The following is a 20,142-nucleotide window of genomic DNA, read 5'->3' as shown; positions in this document are numbered from 1 at the left end:
ACACATCATCCATGTGCGAAATGTTTACTGCTTTCTCTTAATCTGCCTTATGCCTCAACCCAGTAAAAAAAAGATGGAATACAGAGACAAACCTGCTGGTAGAGACAATATATATAGCATCAAAATATCCCTCATTAAACAGCCCACTTGTATTGGGAAGGTAACAGATTTAGTAATCAATCAGGAAACAGCAGACTGCTACCAGCAAAGGGTTAATTGCTTGTCCGCTTACAGAAACAGGGATTAGATTGCGATATGTTTTTTTGGTCATTAGAAGCGGATACAACCATACTTTGTGGGAATGCATAATCACTGGAATGTGATATTTTACCTCCGTCCCCCCCATAAAAAAAATAAATAGGGGATCAAAACTCTTACTAGAATGCTCAAGATCACTTTAAGCTTAAAAAGAGGTTTTAATAAAGATTTCAGAAAGAGCCACTCCGCTTACCCAACAGCATAGAGTGTCTGAATTGGCTTCTTCCAATCTCTTGCAGTTGCCTGGGTCCTGATCAGGTACTCTGCATAGTGGTAAGTCACGTCACTAGGTTTTCCCATCAAGGCCTCATATTTCAGATCTTTGCCTGTGATCTTTTTGTAAATATTTTCAAGACACACCATGAAGATTCCATGACCAAACCTAAGACAAGGAAAACCATACTCTGTAAAAATTGAGAGCACTCACACATGGATAGAATAACGAGGTTTGCAAGTCAAAGTGCTTTTATTTTCACCAGAAAAAAATGCATTGCTGCAGCACAGAATGTTAAGATATACAGATAAAATAATAAGCAAAGTTAGGCAGGTCATTCTAGGAATTATAGTGCAAAAACCAACCAACAGTTAAAGAGATATTTGCAATTACTACAGGTATGTACTTGTCTTAACAGCCAGGGGGCACCAAGAACCAATCCTTCATTGCAGCAATCCTTCAAAGTCAACAACTTAGTTGTCCAAGAATAGCATTTCAAAAAAAATAAAATGTGAGGATGAGAGTCATAAAATTTGTGACTCTTGATTCTTCTCAGAACTCTGTAAGGAACAACTCTGGTTATATATAAAAAGGTCTCTTTTTATGGAGAATTACTTCTAATCTGAAACACACTCCGCTTTTTTAACCTTTAGAAGAAATGTTGGTTTGGGATTGTTTTGTTGTTTTTTTTTTAACCCAGAAATTTCCTGCACCTTTGGGCCTCCGGCTCAAATCTGAACTTGGCCTGGGATCCCCAAAGCCTTGAGCCTTCATTTACAACTACCCAACGACTTTTGCCATATTTTATATCCCTTCTTAATTCGTCCAGCTCAATCATTGCAAGGACAAGCCTCAGCAAGGAGGTCCATGCACCAGGGCTCTTTCTAGAACCCTGCAATCATGGGCCCTCCTCAATCCAGTCACTGGGTATCACCCTTCAGCAATGAGCACGACTCCCTCCCCACCATGGGTGCTGGGAAGAGGGGGGGGGGGACCTCAAGCAAATCAACTAGCCTCCTCCCCCAGCTCCTTTCCCCTGAATCCCCCTACTCCTTTTCCCTGTCCTTCTCTTGTTCTCTCTCCACCCTGCCCTCTTCTTGCTCTCCCCCCCCCCCCCCATCCTCCCTGATCCCCTGTCAATGGCATCCAGCATCTACTTACCAGTACTGATGGTGTGACCTCCCCACCCTCGCTCCCTCCTCCCTGGGGTCTCTTAGAAACAAGGAGAGGCAACAGCACAGCAGTACCAAGGGTCCAGCAACTGCACATGGGCAGAAGAAACAACGCTGATGGAGGAAGGAGGTCCAGCAGAAAAGAGGGCCTGTACATGGTGATGTTGCTTTTTTGTATGTAGCTCGCTCAGACAGAAGCTACAGCTTAAAACTTCCACCCCAAGTAAGCTGCACAGAAAGGGGGAACAGGAGAATCAGAGCACTTCAGCTGGCAACATGAGAAGGTTAGAAGAGCAGTGAGTAATCACCATAAATGTGTAATTTAGTTGCTGCAGCTGCATATAAGAATACCTGCCCAAAGTTGATAGAGCCATGGCCGTGTGGCCCACTCCATTCCAACAGCTGTGGATGTGAACCCCAATCTGAGGCGCAGAAGACCCGACTCCGGGATCAAATCTGGACCTTCCACATGGCAGTGCACCGTACAACACTCCCCCCGAATAGTTAGGCTGACCCAAAAACTTTAGAAGTTATACTGGTTTTAATATGATTTAGTTGATTTTACCAAGTAAACCACTTTCAGGCCAATACAGAACGGTGTGCTCGGCCCAACACACCGTTAGCCCCCATTTGGCCGCGTGTTTTCGATGCGCTATTTTTACCCCTTATACAGCAAGGGGTAATAGCGTGTCAAAAACGGGCGGCCAACCCCCCCCCCCCACAACTAATAGCGCTCATTACATGCAAATGCATGTTGATGAGCCTATTAGGTATTCACCTGCAATACAGAAAGCAAAATGTGCGGCTAAGCCGCACATTTTACTTTCAGAAATTAACTCCTGCCAAAGGCAGGAGTTAATTTCAGAAGGCACCGGGCAAGTGTACAGAAAAGCAAAAAAAAAATGCTTGTCTGTACACCCTCAGACTTAATATCATAGCGATATTAAAGTGGAGGCCCCAAAATTAAAAAAAAAAAAAAACCCTTTAAAAAAAAAAAAAAAAAAAAATCTGCCCGAGGCCCGCAGGTTGGAAAACAGACGCTCAATTTTGCCGACGTCCGTTTTCCGTCAGTGGGTTCGACAACCAACACCGGTAAAATTAAGCGTTGGTTGTCAGACCCGCTGACAGCCGCCGCCTCCTTATTAGTGCAGGCCCTAATTTAAATACTGCATCATGCGCCCAGGAGAAGTGCCTGGGCGCGCGTTGGGAGAGCGGGCGCTCGCCTCGGAGCGCCGCCTTCCCACGCAGTTTACTGTATGGGCCTGTGTGTGAGGTAGTCTAACAGAAACTCCCTCAGACCACCTTAAGGGACCAGGCACAACAGTCTTCCCAGTCCCAGTCCTCAGCCAGATCCACAGGGAGTCTTGGGTGAAGGGAGGAGCCCTTCACCAGAGCATAAGACTTCAGGGTTAAGGAGGCCCTGAAAAGCAGGAAGGAAGCCAGAATATGCCAGAACCACTTATATTTGATTGGGTTTGTTACCAGCACTGCGAGGTGAGCAGTTTCTTTTTTTCTGTTTTGCTTTATCTCTGTAAATAAATTGTATATAAGGAAATAGCCAGTGTCTGCCTCCTTTATCTTACTGGCTGTTTCTCCAGCCTCGGCTGGCCCAAGTTACCACATATGATGGCACAAGTGGAATTCTCTTGCTTAAGGGGGAAGCACAAGCAGAAGCCCACAACCCTAGCAAAAGAAAAAAAAAAAAAACCAAAACCCTGCAGAGTTTATTTTTCCCTATTTCCTGGGCCCTCCCATTTCTACTCACTCATCCTTCGCATAACAGGCCAAGGGGGATAGCCCCATCTGTATAGTCAGGAGTCAAGCAGTGAGTAAGGGCCAAACAGGCCAGCAGGTTTATTTGTCGTCCCCCCCCCCCTTCCTTTTCCTGGATTTGGAGGCAGCTCATTAAGCAGGGAAGATGAGCAGATGATCCAAGTCCATGCTACAGGGCAGTAACAGTTACAGAATGCCCTGCAAATACAAATTGTTCAGCAGCAGGCATTGCCAGAGCAAGTGGTACAGCAGCAAATGGTGCTAATGCAGATAGCCCAAGCTGTGCAAACCGCTGTATCCAATCCATCTCGTGTCATCAGCACTATTTAAGATGACCCCCGGAGAAGAGCCCGATGGACTTCTGAAAAACTTTGAACGCACCGCCTGACTGGCAGGCTGGCCAAACGACAGGTGGGCTACCTATCTGGAGAATCTATTCACCAGGAGCAATCAAGATTCCTTCCAAACAGCCAATCTGGAAGGGAGGGCCACCTACCAGGAAGTCAAGGTAGCCATTCCGGAGAGAGCAGGCCTCACCCCAGAAGCCTACAGACAGTGATTTCGGCAGGGAGATCTGCAGACTGGAGAAAACTCAAGGAACCTATTCCACAGGCTTAAATATGGCGCCTAGAAGTGGCTGCTCCTGGAAGGGAAAACTGGGGTGGAGATAGCCAAAGCGGTTCTCTTGGAACAGTTCCTAGACAGCCTTGAACTACCTATGCAGCAGTGGGTTTGCCAACACGCAAGCCTTACAGTCGAGAAGGCCCTGGAAGTAGCGGAGGCCTATAATCAGCCCTAGACCATGCCCGAGTCCCCATGATCCTGAGAAAAGCTTCTCGACCCAGATAAAGGACAGCAGAGTACTAAGACTCAGAGCACGTGTCCAGCCAGACCGCCATGTTTCAACTGTGGAGAAAAGGGCAATTTTGCCCGAGACCACGGGATAGAAGAGCCAATTGGCATTAATTCCGTGACCCCACACTTTTATAAGTTTCGTGAATGTCTCTAGCCAGCGAGTTTCTAATTTTGTAATTTCGGATGAGCTAAATGACATTCCAACCCAAGCATTAGTGGACTCTAGAGTATGAAAATGTTCATTCGAAGAGACTTGGTGAAGCGAGTACAAACTAACTATGACAGAGTAGTGACCCTAGCATGCATTCATGGGGACCATCGACAGTATCCAACAAGCCGGGAATGACTGAAGACCCTGACCAGCCAAAATACGATTGAGGTGGGAGTTCTTCCATGGTTACCCTACCCTGTGGTCATAGGATGGGACTGTCCAAACTTCAAGAGCCTCTGGAACCAGCTCACAACTGGTATGTCCAGTCACAACCATGAAGCATTGGGTCTTTCCAGAACTCATCCCCTTGGATGATCCAGATCTCTTTCATAAAGGCTCCAATACTCCTAAATCCTGGAGGCAGCAATGAGAGGATAAATACACTTATGCTGCTAATTTAGAGGCAGCTGGGAAAAAGGGTTTGGCATCAGAGGAAGAACCACCACCCACCCAGAATGTCTTACTGGGCCCCTTTTTGAGAGGGGGAAAATGGGAGTAACCCAGGGAGCTTCAGGAAGGTCCAGAGGGAAAATGAGTCCTTTAAGTGGGCCCAGGAGCATATACAGAGAGTAGATGGAAAGGCAGTCCCTGAAGCACAACTTATAGATCCCTTTCCTCCTTATTTCCTGATGAAAGGCAATTTACTTTAGAGTCACAAAGGGAAGTGCGGAGGGGGAAGTTATAGGACAACTCCTAGTTCCCAAACCGTACCATCAGGTCATGCATCTAGCACAAAGCCACCATCTAGAGGGGCACATGGGGGGGGGGGGGGGGGGGAGGAAAAGACCCGGGGAAAAAAATACCAGCATAATTCTATTGGCTGGGCCTACATAAAACAGGTCCAGTTGTATTGCCAGTCCTGCCCTATCTGCAAACTCACACACCTCATACTCATGCCCATAACTAAAACTCCTTTTGAAAGGGTGGGCATGGATCTTGTGGGCCATTAGAGAGATCTACTCAAGGAAATAATATATCCTCGTCATTTTGGACTATACCACAAGATACCTGGAGGCAGAACTGCTACGGAATATGACACACCCCATCCCCCGACGGTGGCAACTGCCCTAATGGAGATTTTTATTTATTTATTTTTTTAACAACTTGGACTACCCAAGGAGATCCGATAGATCAGACAATCCCATTTGTCTTCAAGGTAATGAAACAACTTTTCACCTTGCTCAAGGTAAAAACCCTGCGTACTTTGGTGTATCGCCCACAGACTGATAGCCTGGTCGAGCACTTCAATCAGATGCTCAAACAAATGTTGAATAAATTTGTGGATGAAGACGTGCTGTTCGCAGTATGCAATGTACCACAAAGCTCAATGGGATTTTCCCCTTTTGAGTTACTATATGGGAGGAAACAGTGAGGAATCTTGAACGTCGCTTGTGAGACTTGGGAGGACGAAACGAACCCTGGGCAAAACCTCACTGATTACGTTCAAGTGCAGGATCACCTAAAAAGGCTGGGGACGTGGCCCGCGAATGTCTAGAAAAGGCTCAGAGTTACCAAGCCCAAGCTTACAATCGCCCCTTGGCTCAAAGAGTATTCCAGCCAGGGGACCCTCCATCCTTGTCTTCCTCCCATCTTCAGAAAGCAAGTTGTTAGCCCATTGGCAAGGGCCCTGTGAAGTTCTAGAGAAAACAGAGCCTGTGGACTACAAAATAACCCTGCCAGATAAAGGGAAGAAAACCAAATTTACCATATAAACATATGAAGACGTGGGTGGCACAGGAATGAGGAATGGTGCAAGGAGGAGAGTTTGGCCCAGAGGTTGGACCTGAAGTGGACCTAGCCCAGGTTCCTTCTGGAGAGCAGCTATCCACTGTACAGACAACTGACTTAAAGCAGCTGGTAGAAAACAAAGATTTTCTCAAATCTGCCAGGATGTACCCACATGGTGCAGCATGACACCATTACGCCTCCTAGAATGGTGGTATAGTAATGACCCTATTTGATTCCCAAGGCCAGGCACAGTGCATTGAGACCGAAATGAAGGAGATGCTCCAGCTCAGGGTTATAGAGGAATATATCAGTAACCTGGCCTCACATATTGTATTTGGTGCTGAAGCAGATGGGAGCATAAGGTTCTGCATTGACTTTAAAAAAGGTCAACAATGTCTAAAAACTCGACATATACCTGAGGCCACGAGTGGATGAACTGATTGAATGTCTGGGATCAGCCCAGTTCATCTCTACCCTGGACCAGCGGCGAAGGAGAAGACTGTGTTCTTGTCACCAGGGGGACTTTCTAGTTTATTGTCCTTCTGTTTGGACTCCATAGCGCCCTCACAATGTTTCAACGCTCAGTCAACCACCTGCTCCACCCACATCAAGGATACTCAGCCACCTATTTGGATGACATCATGGTGTATAGCCCAGATATAACCAGTCTGAGGAAATCAGGACTAACAGATAATCCAAAGAAGTGCTTGCTGGGAGGGCAAGAAGTCAAATATCTAGGCTACATCCCAGGGAAGGGCAAGATCCATCCGCAGACCCAGAAGATAAGGAGAAAAACAGTTGAATGATAAGGACGCACCAAACTTGAAGTTATTACTTGTAACCTACAAATGCATTTTAATGCTAAATTAAAACCGCCTAATATGTTCCTAACAAACAAGCTTAACTTACACACACAGTTTTTTTATACTAAATTGTTACTGTTCTATTTTGGCACATGGTTAATTTGTAATCTATACAATCATATTTTTTTATTATCGTGCCTGTTTGCAAACCGTTGTGATGGTTATCTAACTCAACGACAGTATAGAAGAGTTTTTAAAAAAATAAATAAAATAAAGATAGAGGCAATCACCTGGGTGCCAATCCTGCAAAGGCAATAGCGAGAACATGCCTAGGCCTCATGGGGTTTTATCAAAGGTTTATCCCGAATTTCACAGAGAAGGCACAGCTTCTCACGAGGCTGTTGATAAAGAAAGCTTCAGAAAAGGTTCAGTGGTCAGAGGATGCAGAGAACGCCTTCCAAGCTTTCAAAGAGGCAATTTGCTCTTGACTTCACCAAACCCTTCACAGTGCAGACCGATGCCTCAGAGGGAGGCTTGGGAGCAGTCTTAGTCCACGAGAAGGATGATAAGAACACCCTGTGGCAATCAAGTGGGCCTTAGAGAACTTGCGCTATTACCTAATGGGACAGCAGTTCACACTCATAACAGACAAGGAGTCCAACACGAGGGTGATGAGACAGTTCCTGGCCCTACAGCCCTTCAACTATAAAATCCGACAGAGCAGGAAAATAAATTGCAATGTAGATTTCCTATCCAGAGCGGTGTCCCTGGTGTAGGCAGGTGCTCAGCCCAACAGGGCTGAGCTGAGGGGGAGGGTATGTGAGGGATTCTACAAGAAACTCCACCTTAAGAGACTGGGTAACAGCTGTCTTCCCCGGTCCTCCTTAAGAGCCAGACCCATAAGGAATCCTGGGTGATGGGAGCAGCCCTTCACCAGAGCATAACAACTCAGGGCCTAGAAGGGTTAAGGAGGCCCCGAGAAGCAGGAAGGAAGCCAGAATGTACCAAGACCACATATTTTATTGGGTTTTATACCAGTACTGTGACGTGAGCAGTTTCTTTTTTTTGTTTTGATTTGTTTCTGTAAATAAATTGTACATAAGGAAACAGCCAGTGTCTGCCTCCTTTATTTTATTGCCTGTTTCCCCAGCCACAGCCAGCCCAAGTTACCACACACCTATATAACATTCTTTTAAATCATCCTTGCCTTCAACAGTGGCTGCCCTTCTACATAACACTTCCATGACTTTGCTCACTCAGACTACAGCCAATACTGCGATTCTTTATTTTAGTGGCATCCAACCTTTTTTTTTTTTTATGCCACAGAACACACAGCACACAACCATCCCTTCCCTCCTCCCGAACCCCCTGGGGTCACCACCATCCTTCCCTGCCACCTCTAGTATAGCATTACCATCTTCCCTTTCTCCCTCTGGATCATCTCCACCTGGCAAGAGGAATCTGGCAAGCAGCAACCCTTATCAACAGTTGCTGCTGCTTCCGCCTTCTCTTCTGCCAGTTTCTTGCTGAAGGGGGAGCTACATGGAGCTCTGTAGTCTTGTGACACCCACTGGGCTCTCTCTGCAGTTCCAATTTCAGCAGGATCCTGGCAAAAGGAGTTGGCATCAGGTAAGCAGCCCTGCTTGTCGACTCCTCCTGCTGGCAGACCACCTTGCGGAGAAAGAGAGAGAGAGACAGAAGACCTTGCTGGCAGCGGCTGTGACCTGCTCCTGTCTTTCCGCAGGGGGACAAAGTTTGGCAGCACACCTGAGGTTTCCCCACACACTGGTTGGGACCCTCTGCTTTATTTAATGCAATACGAGCTTTGCTGTGTAACTAGTTTCTTCCCTTTTGAATTACTTTGGACTTGGATGTGTCACCTCAATCTGTTTTAACCTGGATGCAGATTTAGAAGTCTATTTCTGGCACGCTGAACTTGACAAAGGAATGAAATTAGTTCATCTGAAGTTTCTTAGGTTTAAGAGCAGTCTTTACAAAGTTAAATATCACGTAACCAAAAATATGTCTTCAGTAGTTTTCATTTTCAGAAGGAGCAAATTACAAGACATGGGGGCTGATGCAATACAGTGCGCTCAGCCGAGCACACTGTATAACCCGCACTCCAACGCAGGTTAAATAGGTGCTAATCCACCCCCTAACGCTAATCCTCCTATTGTATTAGGGGGTGGATTAGCACCTATTTAACCTGTGTCGGATGTGGAGTGAATGTAATAGCACTCATCAATTGCAAATATATGTGAATGAGCCTATTACTCATTCACTCCACATGCAAAAAAATAAATGTGCGTCTCAGATGCATATTTATCACTCAGCTATTAACACCTGCCTGGAGCATGCGTTAATAGCTGAGCGCAGGTAAAAGAAGTGTACAGAAAAGTAGAAAAAAAAACTGCTTTTCTGTACTTCTTTTCTTAAGTAAAAAATTAAAAAAAAAAAAGATCCGGCAGACCGCCGAGTTATGAAGGCCAACGCCGGTAAACTTGGCGTCGGTTTTCATAACCGGCCGTCTGCAATGAAAACAGATGCAGAGATTGTCGGCGCAGTTCCCCAGCCGGAGCCTCCTCAAGTACTAACAGTTTCCCAACTAACTCCGGTTCCAGTTTCACCTCAGAATCAGAGGAAAAAATTAATTAAACCAGACTCGAAACGGGCTAGCGTGCCCCCCCGAGTAAACAGCTCCAGCTTCGGCCTGTGCTGATATAAGCTTGAACGTACAGGCCTCACTGACCACAGAGTCCTGCATTAGTCAGTCAGCCTTGCCGCTCCACGTCTCTATCATCCTGGAGGACCCGGAACTCAGAGACATACAGACGGCTGGTTCTGAAAACCGACGCAGAGTTTACCGGCGTCTGTCTTCATAACCGGCAGCCGCGGCGGGGTCGCGTTAGCAAGGAGGCGCTAAGGTCGCAACCCTAGCGCCTCCTTGCTAGCGTGACCCCCTAATTTGGGTATTGCATGGCGCCCCCCCCTTGCGGGCGCCATGTGTGCATTAGGAAAGTGGGCGCTGACCTTTCAGCGCCCGCTTTCCGCACTTTATATTGCATCGGCCCCATTGTGCCCTTACACAATAATTAGCCGATAATAAAGTTACTTAGTTATCAGACATATAATTTGGTATTTAGTTACTTTACAACACAGGACAGGGAATGAAATAGGTAAATGTACTGCAATAAAGCAATCACCCAAGTGGTTAGGACTTGTGGCCTGCACAACTACAATGCCACAGAAGTTAAGCATTAAAAATGTCTAATCTTTTAAATACTAGCACATCTTTCACCAATTATAATTGTATGTTGCCAAAGCGTGGAACTGGATGGTACTGAATAAAGTCCCTTAGAAGGGCTAAAGGTTTGGAATTGATCTTTTTGGGCTGGCCCGCTTTATACTAGAACTAGACATCTGGACGATGCTTAGCACCAATTAACAAGGAACCTAAGACTGGCATGCATTGCATTACAGATGGTGCCTCTCTCAGCCGTGGCAGACAGCACTGCTTCATCTATATGTATATTAAAAAGAGTCGTGGCATCGCAGCTCTCCGAATTCCTAGAATCAGTTAAGTACTGGATACATTTCAGTCTGGATCCAGGGAGTCATATAACACCCAAACTCTTCACATCTAGAAACAGGGCAGTGGTCATCCTTTTGGATTTGACTGTGGCTTTTGCTGGTCAGCCATGTTTTAATGTTAAATCGACTGAGTGTGGAAAGAGTGGGTGGGTGGGACAGCGATGTTCGCATTACTTCTCCAAGGGAGATCACAAGTAGTGATGGCTGAATATAGTCAAATCCCGCCTACCCTTCCTGGAAAGTTTGTTATGTGAAGTGACACAAGGTGCAATATCATAGCCCTATTTGTTTAATATCGGTATTGCACCTTTATGCCTTATTGTAAGGGTGGCAGGACTACACTATTGCTGCTCTGCATTTTTGTTTTGTGGTTAAAGGAGTATTAGAAGAAAGAGAAATTAACAAGTGGTTGGCCATTCTAGTGCAACGGCTTCATGTTAATAAACGTAAGTTGGTGAAACTGAAGTGCTGTAGTTAGGTAAAGAGGTCTGTAATTTTTTTAGACACGTCTCCACTTCAATAAAGAATTGAAAAAGACCTTGGCATCTACCTCCTTTGTTATCCATTAGGTAAAGAGGTGCCACATATTGATTTAAAGGGTTTGAGGTTTGTCTGTTTTTTTTTTTAAATGATCCATTGCTCCCTCTGCAATGTTCAGTCTGAAATCTAGGAGTTTGGCTGGATACTAAATTTGACATTTGAAGTGCAGATCTTAGCTCTCATAAAATCCGTTTTTGGCCATGTGCGAATGTTACATCAACTAAGGCTTATCCTTTAAGGATCTTGTAACAGCGATCTAGGCTCTAAAACATTAAGAGGTGACTGCAATTCTGTTTATGTAGGTTTGATGCAATGGGCTGTAAAGAATCTACAATCATTATTAAACATGATGGCTAGGGTTTTGGGAGGTCTGACTGTTAGGAACATGTTTCTCCCTTACTGAAGGAGCTACACTGGCTTTCAGTTGAGTACCAGCGCAGGTTTAAAACACTGGTGTATAAAAAAGGGAAAATAATGGATTGGGGCCATGATATATTGCCAATAAACTACTCCCTTAAATATTTGTGTGGGGTTTGAGGTCAGCAAACCTCCTGATTGTTCAACCAAGACAGGAGGCCCATTTACAGAGGGCAAGGCCAAAGACTAGAGCTTCCCTGGTCATTGGCCCAGATCTATGAAAATAGCCTCCCAAGTGAGGTGAGAGAACAAGATTATACATGCTTTCATAAAGCAGTAAAAACATGAATGTTTCACAAGGCATCTTGAAAAAATTATAGTGAGTCCAATAGATTAGAGAGAGTCGACATGTTTAAGGTACAGTGGAAATTAACTGTGAGGTATTTGCTATCAGGCAAGAATACTGTGTAGCTTTGTTACTGTTTTAGTTATATTGTATAACTGTTTATAATTTTATGCAATTTTAATTACATGTTTTAATGATGCCAATGTTCTGCAGTTTGTTGGTATGTTGAAAATTGCCCTAAGCAGGTGGTAAAGGTGATTAATAAGTATAACTGAAATAAAGCCATCATTCTCCTCCTCTCAAACAGTTTCATTTTGTAGTTGTCTCGTACAAACTGTGCCATGTCATTTTTTTAATCATAATGACACAACTCCAAGTTAAATTGGATTTCTAAAAGAAAAGATGATTTGTGGAGAATTACTACACGAACAAAACTCACAGGTGTTGAACGGAAGTGTTCACTGTAGTCAGTGTTTCTAATTTTTGCATTTTATCACCGTACCAGAGGCTGAAAATGTCAAGGTCCTGTAAGACAGGCCAAGACAGCGTTACTGTAATGGGATAAAACTGGGGTGGGCAGGCTGGTCTGCTTTTTCCAAGGCCTGGGCCTAGATCAACCTAAGCTCAGTCAGCGGGGTTAATGTGACTGCAGTGCATTTATCTATTATAACCGGAACAAACATATCCCACTAGCTTAACATATTAAGGAGATAGCTTCAGTTTAGTAGCAAAATAAAATTTAAAAAAGAAACAAAAACGTTTGCTTCTTGCACACCTTTGAAATTACCCTTTCATAAAAGGTTATTCGTTTCTGCTGACAAGAAGCGCAACACATTTAGACTTATTTTCTCTTTAAGAACTGGGATCATGTTCTAACCCTCGAGTCATCATCGGTCACCCTAGGCTGCTATACAGGAGACTCAAGGTCGATTCCCAAATCCTTGGACGAGCCAACACTAAGAAAACCATGAGGGCAGCAGTCACCTCCTTCAGGGGAAGCAGGATTGGAAGAACAGAGGTAAAGACCTCTCTGGTGACAATATCTGCTGGTGTAGATAGCAATTACACCACTACAGGATGCAGAAGCAAACAGACAAGAAGGGAGGCATACTTTTGAAAACAAAAAAAATAAGTGTGGCCCATAAAAGGCCACCAGCCCTTTAAAACGAAGCTCACGAAGGTGTCCTTTTCTCAGAAAGGAACAAAAGGCCACCCACAGAAATACAAAACACTCAGCTTCTATTTCATATAAACCATGGCTTTGGGTGTGATCTTAAAAGCTAGTTTATTTATATTCCACTGGTGAGAGCAACAGGTAAAAGGTCAACATCACCTTACCATGCGATGACTCACATGGGGGAACTCAAAAGATTTCTTTGGTTTCAAATTATATTGAAGAGAAAAAAGGGGTACACGGGATTTTTTTTCCCCTGTGGTAGCAACATACAACTACTGTGCAGCGCACTCCTGAACAATAATTACAAAAGAGCAGTTGAATTCTGCATGAACACAATATTACAGCCAAAGTCACTGGGGAGGAATGCATCCTGAAGCATCCCTACAACATGAATGTTACCAGCTGAAACGCTGGAGACAGGATGCTGGGACTCTGTGGACCTTGGTCTGATCCTGCATGGCAAGTCTTAGGTTCTTAGCTTGCAGAACTCCAAAGGTTTCATAGGGCCAGTTAACACTACTTACCTCGGGGACTGGGCTTCGGCCATCCACATGAGATCCATATTACAGGCCAGCAGAGGTATGTGTGGATAGCTAATCTGTCGAGGTGCCTTTCCAGGATAGCCACCTGTCAGGAGCACGTCAACCATCAGCTGCAGGTTGGTTTCCCACCTAACTGGTTCACCAAACAGGACAACAGCTAAACAGACAGAGAAAGGAAAAAAGTATGTGAAATAGAATGCTTACAAAGTTAACACAAAGCACAGCAGGGTTATCACTATTAAAACATAAATGCTTGGTAGGAGAAGCATGTGATTTATTCACTGTGTGTGTCTAAGAAACATCACTTATGCTTTCAAAATGTCTCAATTGAAACAGCATTTCAAGGTCAGCCAACCAAAACTCAGAGATACTGAAATGCTTCTCCACAGGCATATTATGTTAAACTGTATCCTACGTGCTCCAAAAAAAAAGAAAATCACTTTTAAACTGTTTTGATTAGGGATGTCCCGTATCCTTTTGACTAAGCCCAGGCAAAGGGGTGGGACTGCCACAGAGCTTCTGGTATTCACTAATCCTCACAATCTGGAAAGACTACTATAAAAACAAAAACAAAAATTCTCATTTGAAAATAAAACATACTTGCAGGGAAATATTTCAATCTAACAGATGACAATGATAGCTAGGTGGAAGCACGGCTCTAGATTTTCTATTTAGTGAGTCATCATCATCTATACTGTTATTTAATTAAACAAGATCATTTCAGTTTACCCCACCCCCAAAAAAGCAAATAATTTGAGCATTACAAGTTTTAAGCAGGAGGGACTAACGTACTAGAATTAGTTTATACAGAAGAGGGGGTGCATGCAATCACAGAGAGACAGAGAGAGAGACACACACAATCATCACTAACCCTCAATCTTGGGAAAATCCACAGCTGGGGAAAGCTGCAATGAGAGAGTTGGCAGTTATCTAGGCTCAGAGAGACATCCTGTCTGGGAATAAAAATTCAAAACACTTCTTCCCACGTGCAAGAGCAGTGGCAAACATTCAACACAAGAGAAACGGAGGCAGCTGCTTGCTCTGTGTCACAGTCAACAGCAGCCAAATGAACATTACAACATTCTGACACAGAAGACACAGCGGAGACGCTTCAGAATCCTGGCTTAAAGGGAGCTAGTTTTCCCAAATTCCACATGCTTTCCTTCCCATGGATTTAAGAGCGGACCTTTTACAAGGAGTTGATTCTATAATCAAGAGACTTGAATTCCATGTGGAAATCCTGTTTAACAGACTTGAAGAGTTAAAAGCTTGTACTCACTTGTTGACTATTCTAGGTCTGTTACAGAAAGATTAATTTCCTTAGAGCATATGGCACATTAACTTATCCCACTTTCAAGCCAGTTACGTTGAAGCACTGCAGCAAAGTGGCAAGATTTTCAGGACTCAATATGATCCCCTGACAAGGCGTCTGTCCAAAAAGAACTAAATGATAAATGAGATCAAATGTTCACTTTTTCAAACCATGTTTTTTTTAAGCATTGCCAAGACAGATGAATCTTAATTGCCTTTGAAAGAAGTTCAAAGTGAACCAGATCTGGACATTAGCACCATGGAGAGATTCTGTTGAATCCAATGGCGCACATACCCCACACACTGGTTACCCTGACCCAGCAGTGCCTACAACTCTAAATGCCATTCTAGTGAAATTACAGAGATGCACCCTTACTCCATACCTAGAATTAAATAAAACCACAGAAACAGCCAAAGGATTCAGCTAGTAAAACGACAATGCGACAGCCATGTACTTACTGGAATTTTTGGTCTTCTGCTGTGGTCCACCATATCCAACAGAGGGAATTGTTCACGTAGTACATCAATAGTGACAGGGTGTGAAAAACCCAGACTAAAAAAGAGCTAGTTAAGGAGGCAGGAATATGCCAAAGGCTAGTTGGGACATTAAGTTCAAAGGATCACTTAGTCTATTTCTTTTGCTCTTATTGCCAAATCTCCTTTGAGTCCTAAAGTTTCTCTATCTTTTTTTGTTTTATATATAAATAAAATACAGTGCCTTACTATGATGCTTAGTTTCTTTTCAGCTGTTTACACTGGATTAATGCTTCAAGTGCCTTAGTGGATGTTTATCTGGGATTTTGCTCAGAATCAGTAACAGCAGCACTGCAAAGAACCTACTTTCTTAATGATGGGCATGGCTAGGGTAGCAGGAACTTTGATAAACTTTAACACACCAAAATCTGCTCAGGAATGAAAAAGAAAACCAAAAGAAAAGAGAAAGTTAAGAATTGTGTTTAACTATAGAAAAATCCTCTCTTTACCTCTACTTCTGCTTTAGTAGAATCGCACATGCTATAAGGTGATAAAAATGTAACCAACAGCACAAAAGCAAGTTTGCTTATCATACACTGTTTTCCATAAATAGCAAGATGAATTAGCCATTATATGTGGGTAACATCATCCGGTGACACTGAATGGGACTCTCTCTCTTACAGGACGATACAGAAAAACGCGCGGGAGAGCTGGCACTAGCGCGTCCCTAGTGCCTCCTTTTTGACAGGAGCAGCGGCTGTCAGAGGGTTTGACAGCCAAAGCTCAGTTTTGCCGGCGTCGGTTCTCAAACCCGCTGACAGCCACGGGTTCAGAAAACGGATGCCGGCATAATTGAGCATCCGTCTTCCGACCCGCAGGCCGATTTTTAATTTTTACTTTTTTTTTTTTTTACTTTTGGGGCCTCCAACTTAATATCGCTAAGATATTAAGTCAGAGGGTGTACAGAAAAGCAGTTTTTTCTGCACACTTCCCCAGCGCCGGCAGAAATTAACGCCAGCCTTTGGGCAGGTGTTAATTTCTGAGAGTAAAATGTATGGCTTGGCTGTACATTTTACTTTCTGTATTGCGTGGGAATAACTAATAGGGCCATCAACATGCATTTGCATGTTGCGAGCGCTATTAGTTTCGGGAGGAGTTGGACGCACGTTTTTGACGTGCTATTACCCCTTACTGTATAAGGGGTAAAGCTAGCGTGTCGAAAATGCACGTCCAAACCTGGGCTAGTAGAGCTTTTGCTCTAAGCAGCATGGGTGGGACTTTCTGCTCAGGCATTACCTTGTGAGAGTCGCCTCAGTCAATTTTAGAGCCAAATTTCAGCAGGTAGTGGACTCTCCAAGAACAGAGACAGGTACTTAGTATGGCTAAGTCATCCTATCTATGGAAAACACTGTTTACAGTAACAAACTTGTTTTTTCCCTGAGATAAGCAGAACTGAATTAGCCATTACATGTGAGGTAATCCCAAGCTGAGGGTTGCAGAGGAGCATTTATTGAACAAGCAATCTTGGACGCTACCACAGTGAACATGCTATGCCAAACTGTTTGTCCGAATTTACAGTCACTCTTTGAAAAATTGTCCAGACAGTAATGAGACACATAGATGTGTATTGATGAGCATGTTGCAGCTTTGCAGATGCTTACCAGTGGTATGGTTTGTTGATGAGCCACCCGACTCAGCCATGGTTTTCACTTGATAAGCGTTGATGGTATCTAATTTGTAGGTCTGCTAGTCTACAGCAATGTGAAATGCAGTCTGCTAGATGGTTGGACAATGTACAGTTGGCTACTGCTATGCCCAGTCTATTGGGATCGTAAGGCAAAAAGTTGAGAATTCTGATGATGTGGCAGAATTAAGAACATAAATTGCCATGCTGGGTCAGACCAAGGGTCCATCAAGCCCAGCATCCTGTTTCCAACAGAGGCCAAACCAGGCCACAAGAACCTGGCAATTATCCAAACACTAAGAAGATCTCATGCTACTGATGCAATTAATAGCAGTGGCTATTCACCAAGTAAACATGATTAATAACCGTTAATGGAATTCTCCTCCAAGAACTTATCAAAACCTTTTTTGAACCCAGCTATACTACCTGCACTAACCACATCCTCTGGCAACAAAATCCAGAACTTTATTGTGCGTTGAGTGAAAAAGAATTTTCTCCGATTAGTCTTAAATGTGCTACTTACTAACTTCATGGAATGCCCCCTAGTCCTTCTATTATTTGAAAGTGTAAATAACCAAGTCACATCTACTCTTTCAAGACTCTCATGATCTTAAAGACCTCTATCATATCCCCCCTCAGCTGTCTCTTCTCCAAGCTGAACAACCCTAACCTCTTTAGCCTTTCCTCATAGGGGAGCTGTTCCATCCCCATTATCATTTTGGTTGCCCTTCTCTGTACCTTCTCCATTGCAACTATATCTTTTTTCAGATGCAGCGACCAGAATTGTACACAGTATTCAAGGTGTGGTCTCACCATGGAGCGATATAGAGGCATCATGACAACCATTCCCTTCCTAATAATTCCTAACATTGTTTGCTTTTTTGACTGCTGCAGCACACTGAGCCGACGATTTTAAAGTATTATCCACTATGATGCCTAGATCTTTTTCCTGGGTGGTAGCTCCTAATATGGAACCTAACATCATGTAAATACAGCATCATGTAAATACATTTTTCCCTATATGCAACACCTTGCACTTGTCCACATTAAATTTCATCTGCCATTTGGATGCCCAATCTTCCAGTCTTGCAAGGTCCTCCTGTAACGTATCACAGTCTGCTTGTGATTTAACTACTCTGAATAATTTTGTATCATCCGCAAATTTAATAACCTCACTCGTCGTATTCCTTTCCAGATCATTTATATATATATATTGAAAAGCACCGGTCCAAGTACAGATCCCTGAGGCACTCCACTGTCTACCCTTTTCCACTGAGAAAATTGACCATTTAAACTTACTCTGTTTCCTGTCTTTTAACCAGTTTGTAATCCACGAAAGGACATCGCCTCCTATCCCATGACTTTTTAGTTTTCGTAGAAGCTTTCATGAGGGACTTTGTCAAACGCCTTCTGAAAATCCAAATACACTACATCTACAGGTTCACCTTTATCCACATGTTTATTAACCCCTTCAAAAAAATGAAGCAGATTTGTTAGGCAAGACTTCCCTAGAATAAATCCATGTTGACTGTGTTCCATTAAATCATGTCTTTCTATATGCTCTACGATTTTGATCTTCAGAATAGTTTCCACTATTTTTCCCGGCACTGATGTTAGGCTCACTGGTCTATAGTTACCCGGATCGCCCCTGGAGCCTTTTTTAAATATTGGGGTTACATTGGCCAACCTCCAGTCTTCAGGTACAATGGATGATTTTAATGATAGGTTACAAATTTTAACTAATAGATCAGAAATTTCATGTTTTAGTTCCTTCAGTACCCTAGGATGCATACCATCCGGTCCAGGTGATTTGCTACTCTTTAGTTTGTCAATCTGGCCTACTACATCTTCCAGGTTCACAGTGATTTTGTTCAGTTCGTCTGACTCATCACCCCTGAAAACCATATCCGGAACTGGTATCTCCCCAACATTCTCAATAGTAAACACGGAAGCAAAGAATTCATTTAGTATTTCTGCAATGGCCTTATCTTCCCTAAGAGCCCCTTTAACCCCTCGGTCATCTAATGGTCCAACCAACTCCCTCACAGGTTTCTTGCTTTGGATATATTTTAAAAAGTTTTTATTATGAGTTTTTGCCTCTATGGCCAACTTCATTTCAAATTCTCTCTTTGCCTGTCTTATCAATGTTTTACACTTAACTTGACAATGCTTATGTTTTATCCTGTTTTATTGAGATGGATCCTTCTTCCAATTTTTGAAGGATGTTTTTTTGGCTAAAATAGCCTCTTTCACCTCACCTTTTAACCATGACTGTAATCGTTTTGCCTTCCTTCCACCTTTCTTAACGTGTGGAATACATATGAACTGCACCTCTAGGATTGTATTTTTAAACAATGTCCAAGCCTGTTGAACACTTAACCTTTGCAGCTGCACCTTTCAGTTTTTTTCTAACTATTTTCCTCATTTTATCAAAGTTTCCCTTTTGAAAGTTTAGTGTTAGAGCTGCAGATTTACTTATTGTCCCCCCTTCCAGTTATTAGTTTAAATTTGATCATGTTATGATCACTGTTGCCAAGTGGCCCCACCACCGTTACCTCTCTCACCAAATCCTGCGTTCTACTAAGAATTAAATCTAAAATAGCTCCCTCTCTTGTTGGTTCCTGAGAAGCAATCATTTATTACATCCAGGAACTTTGTGTCTCTAAGCAAGTCCTGATGTTACATTTACCCAGTCAATATTGGGGTAATTGAAATCTAAAATTCCAGCGTGCAAGAAACAGGTAACCAAGTCCATCAGAAAACTTATAGTCAATTTTTTATTGAGATAATGCTTTTAGACAATCATTCCTGGCAACTCCATAGTTCTTCAAACATGCAAGTGAAAAGTCCCCCGACACGGTCCGTGTTTCGCGGTAGCTGCATCGGGAGGGACCCACGGTTAATGTTATCTTATATATTCATCGTGGACGATGAATATATAAGATAACATTAACCGTGGGTCCCTCCCGATGCAGCTACCGCGAAACACGGACCGTGTCGGGGGACTTTTCACTTGCATGTTTGAAGAACTATGGAGTTGCCAGGAATGATTGTCTAAAAGCATTATCTCAATAAAAAATTGACTATAAGTTTTCTGATGGACTTG

General features: G+C 43.4%; 1 protein-coding gene across 2 annotated transcripts in view; it reads right to left on the bottom strand.

The window, feature by feature from the left end:
* LOC115091020 (haloacid dehalogenase-like hydrolase domain-containing 5) overlaps window positions 1–20,142 on the bottom strand; it is a 77,076-nt gene that overhangs the window by 8,062 nt on the left and 48,872 nt on the right. For both annotated transcript variants that reach the window (XM_029600802.1, XM_029600801.1), the window contains exons 4-7: window positions 15,338–15,431; window positions 14,439–14,472; window positions 13,550–13,724; window positions 452–640 (exon numbers count right to left, since the gene is read on the bottom strand). In XM_029600802.1, the coding sequence (XP_029456662.1) occupies window positions 452–640; window positions 13,550–13,724; window positions 14,439–14,472; window positions 15,338–15,431 (492 nt within the window). The remainder of the gene's footprint in view (window positions 1–451; window positions 641–13,549; window positions 13,725–14,438; window positions 14,473–15,337; window positions 15,432–20,142) is intronic.

Source organism: Rhinatrema bivittatum, chromosome 4 (genome assembly GCF_901001135.1).
Source record: "Rhinatrema bivittatum chromosome 4, aRhiBiv1.1, whole genome shotgun sequence".
NCBI classification, from domain to species: Eukaryota; Metazoa; Chordata; class Amphibia; order Gymnophiona; family Rhinatrematidae; genus Rhinatrema; species Rhinatrema bivittatum.
Note: the sequence above shows the minus strand (reverse complement) of the source record. Positions and strands in the feature narration are given on the sequence as shown.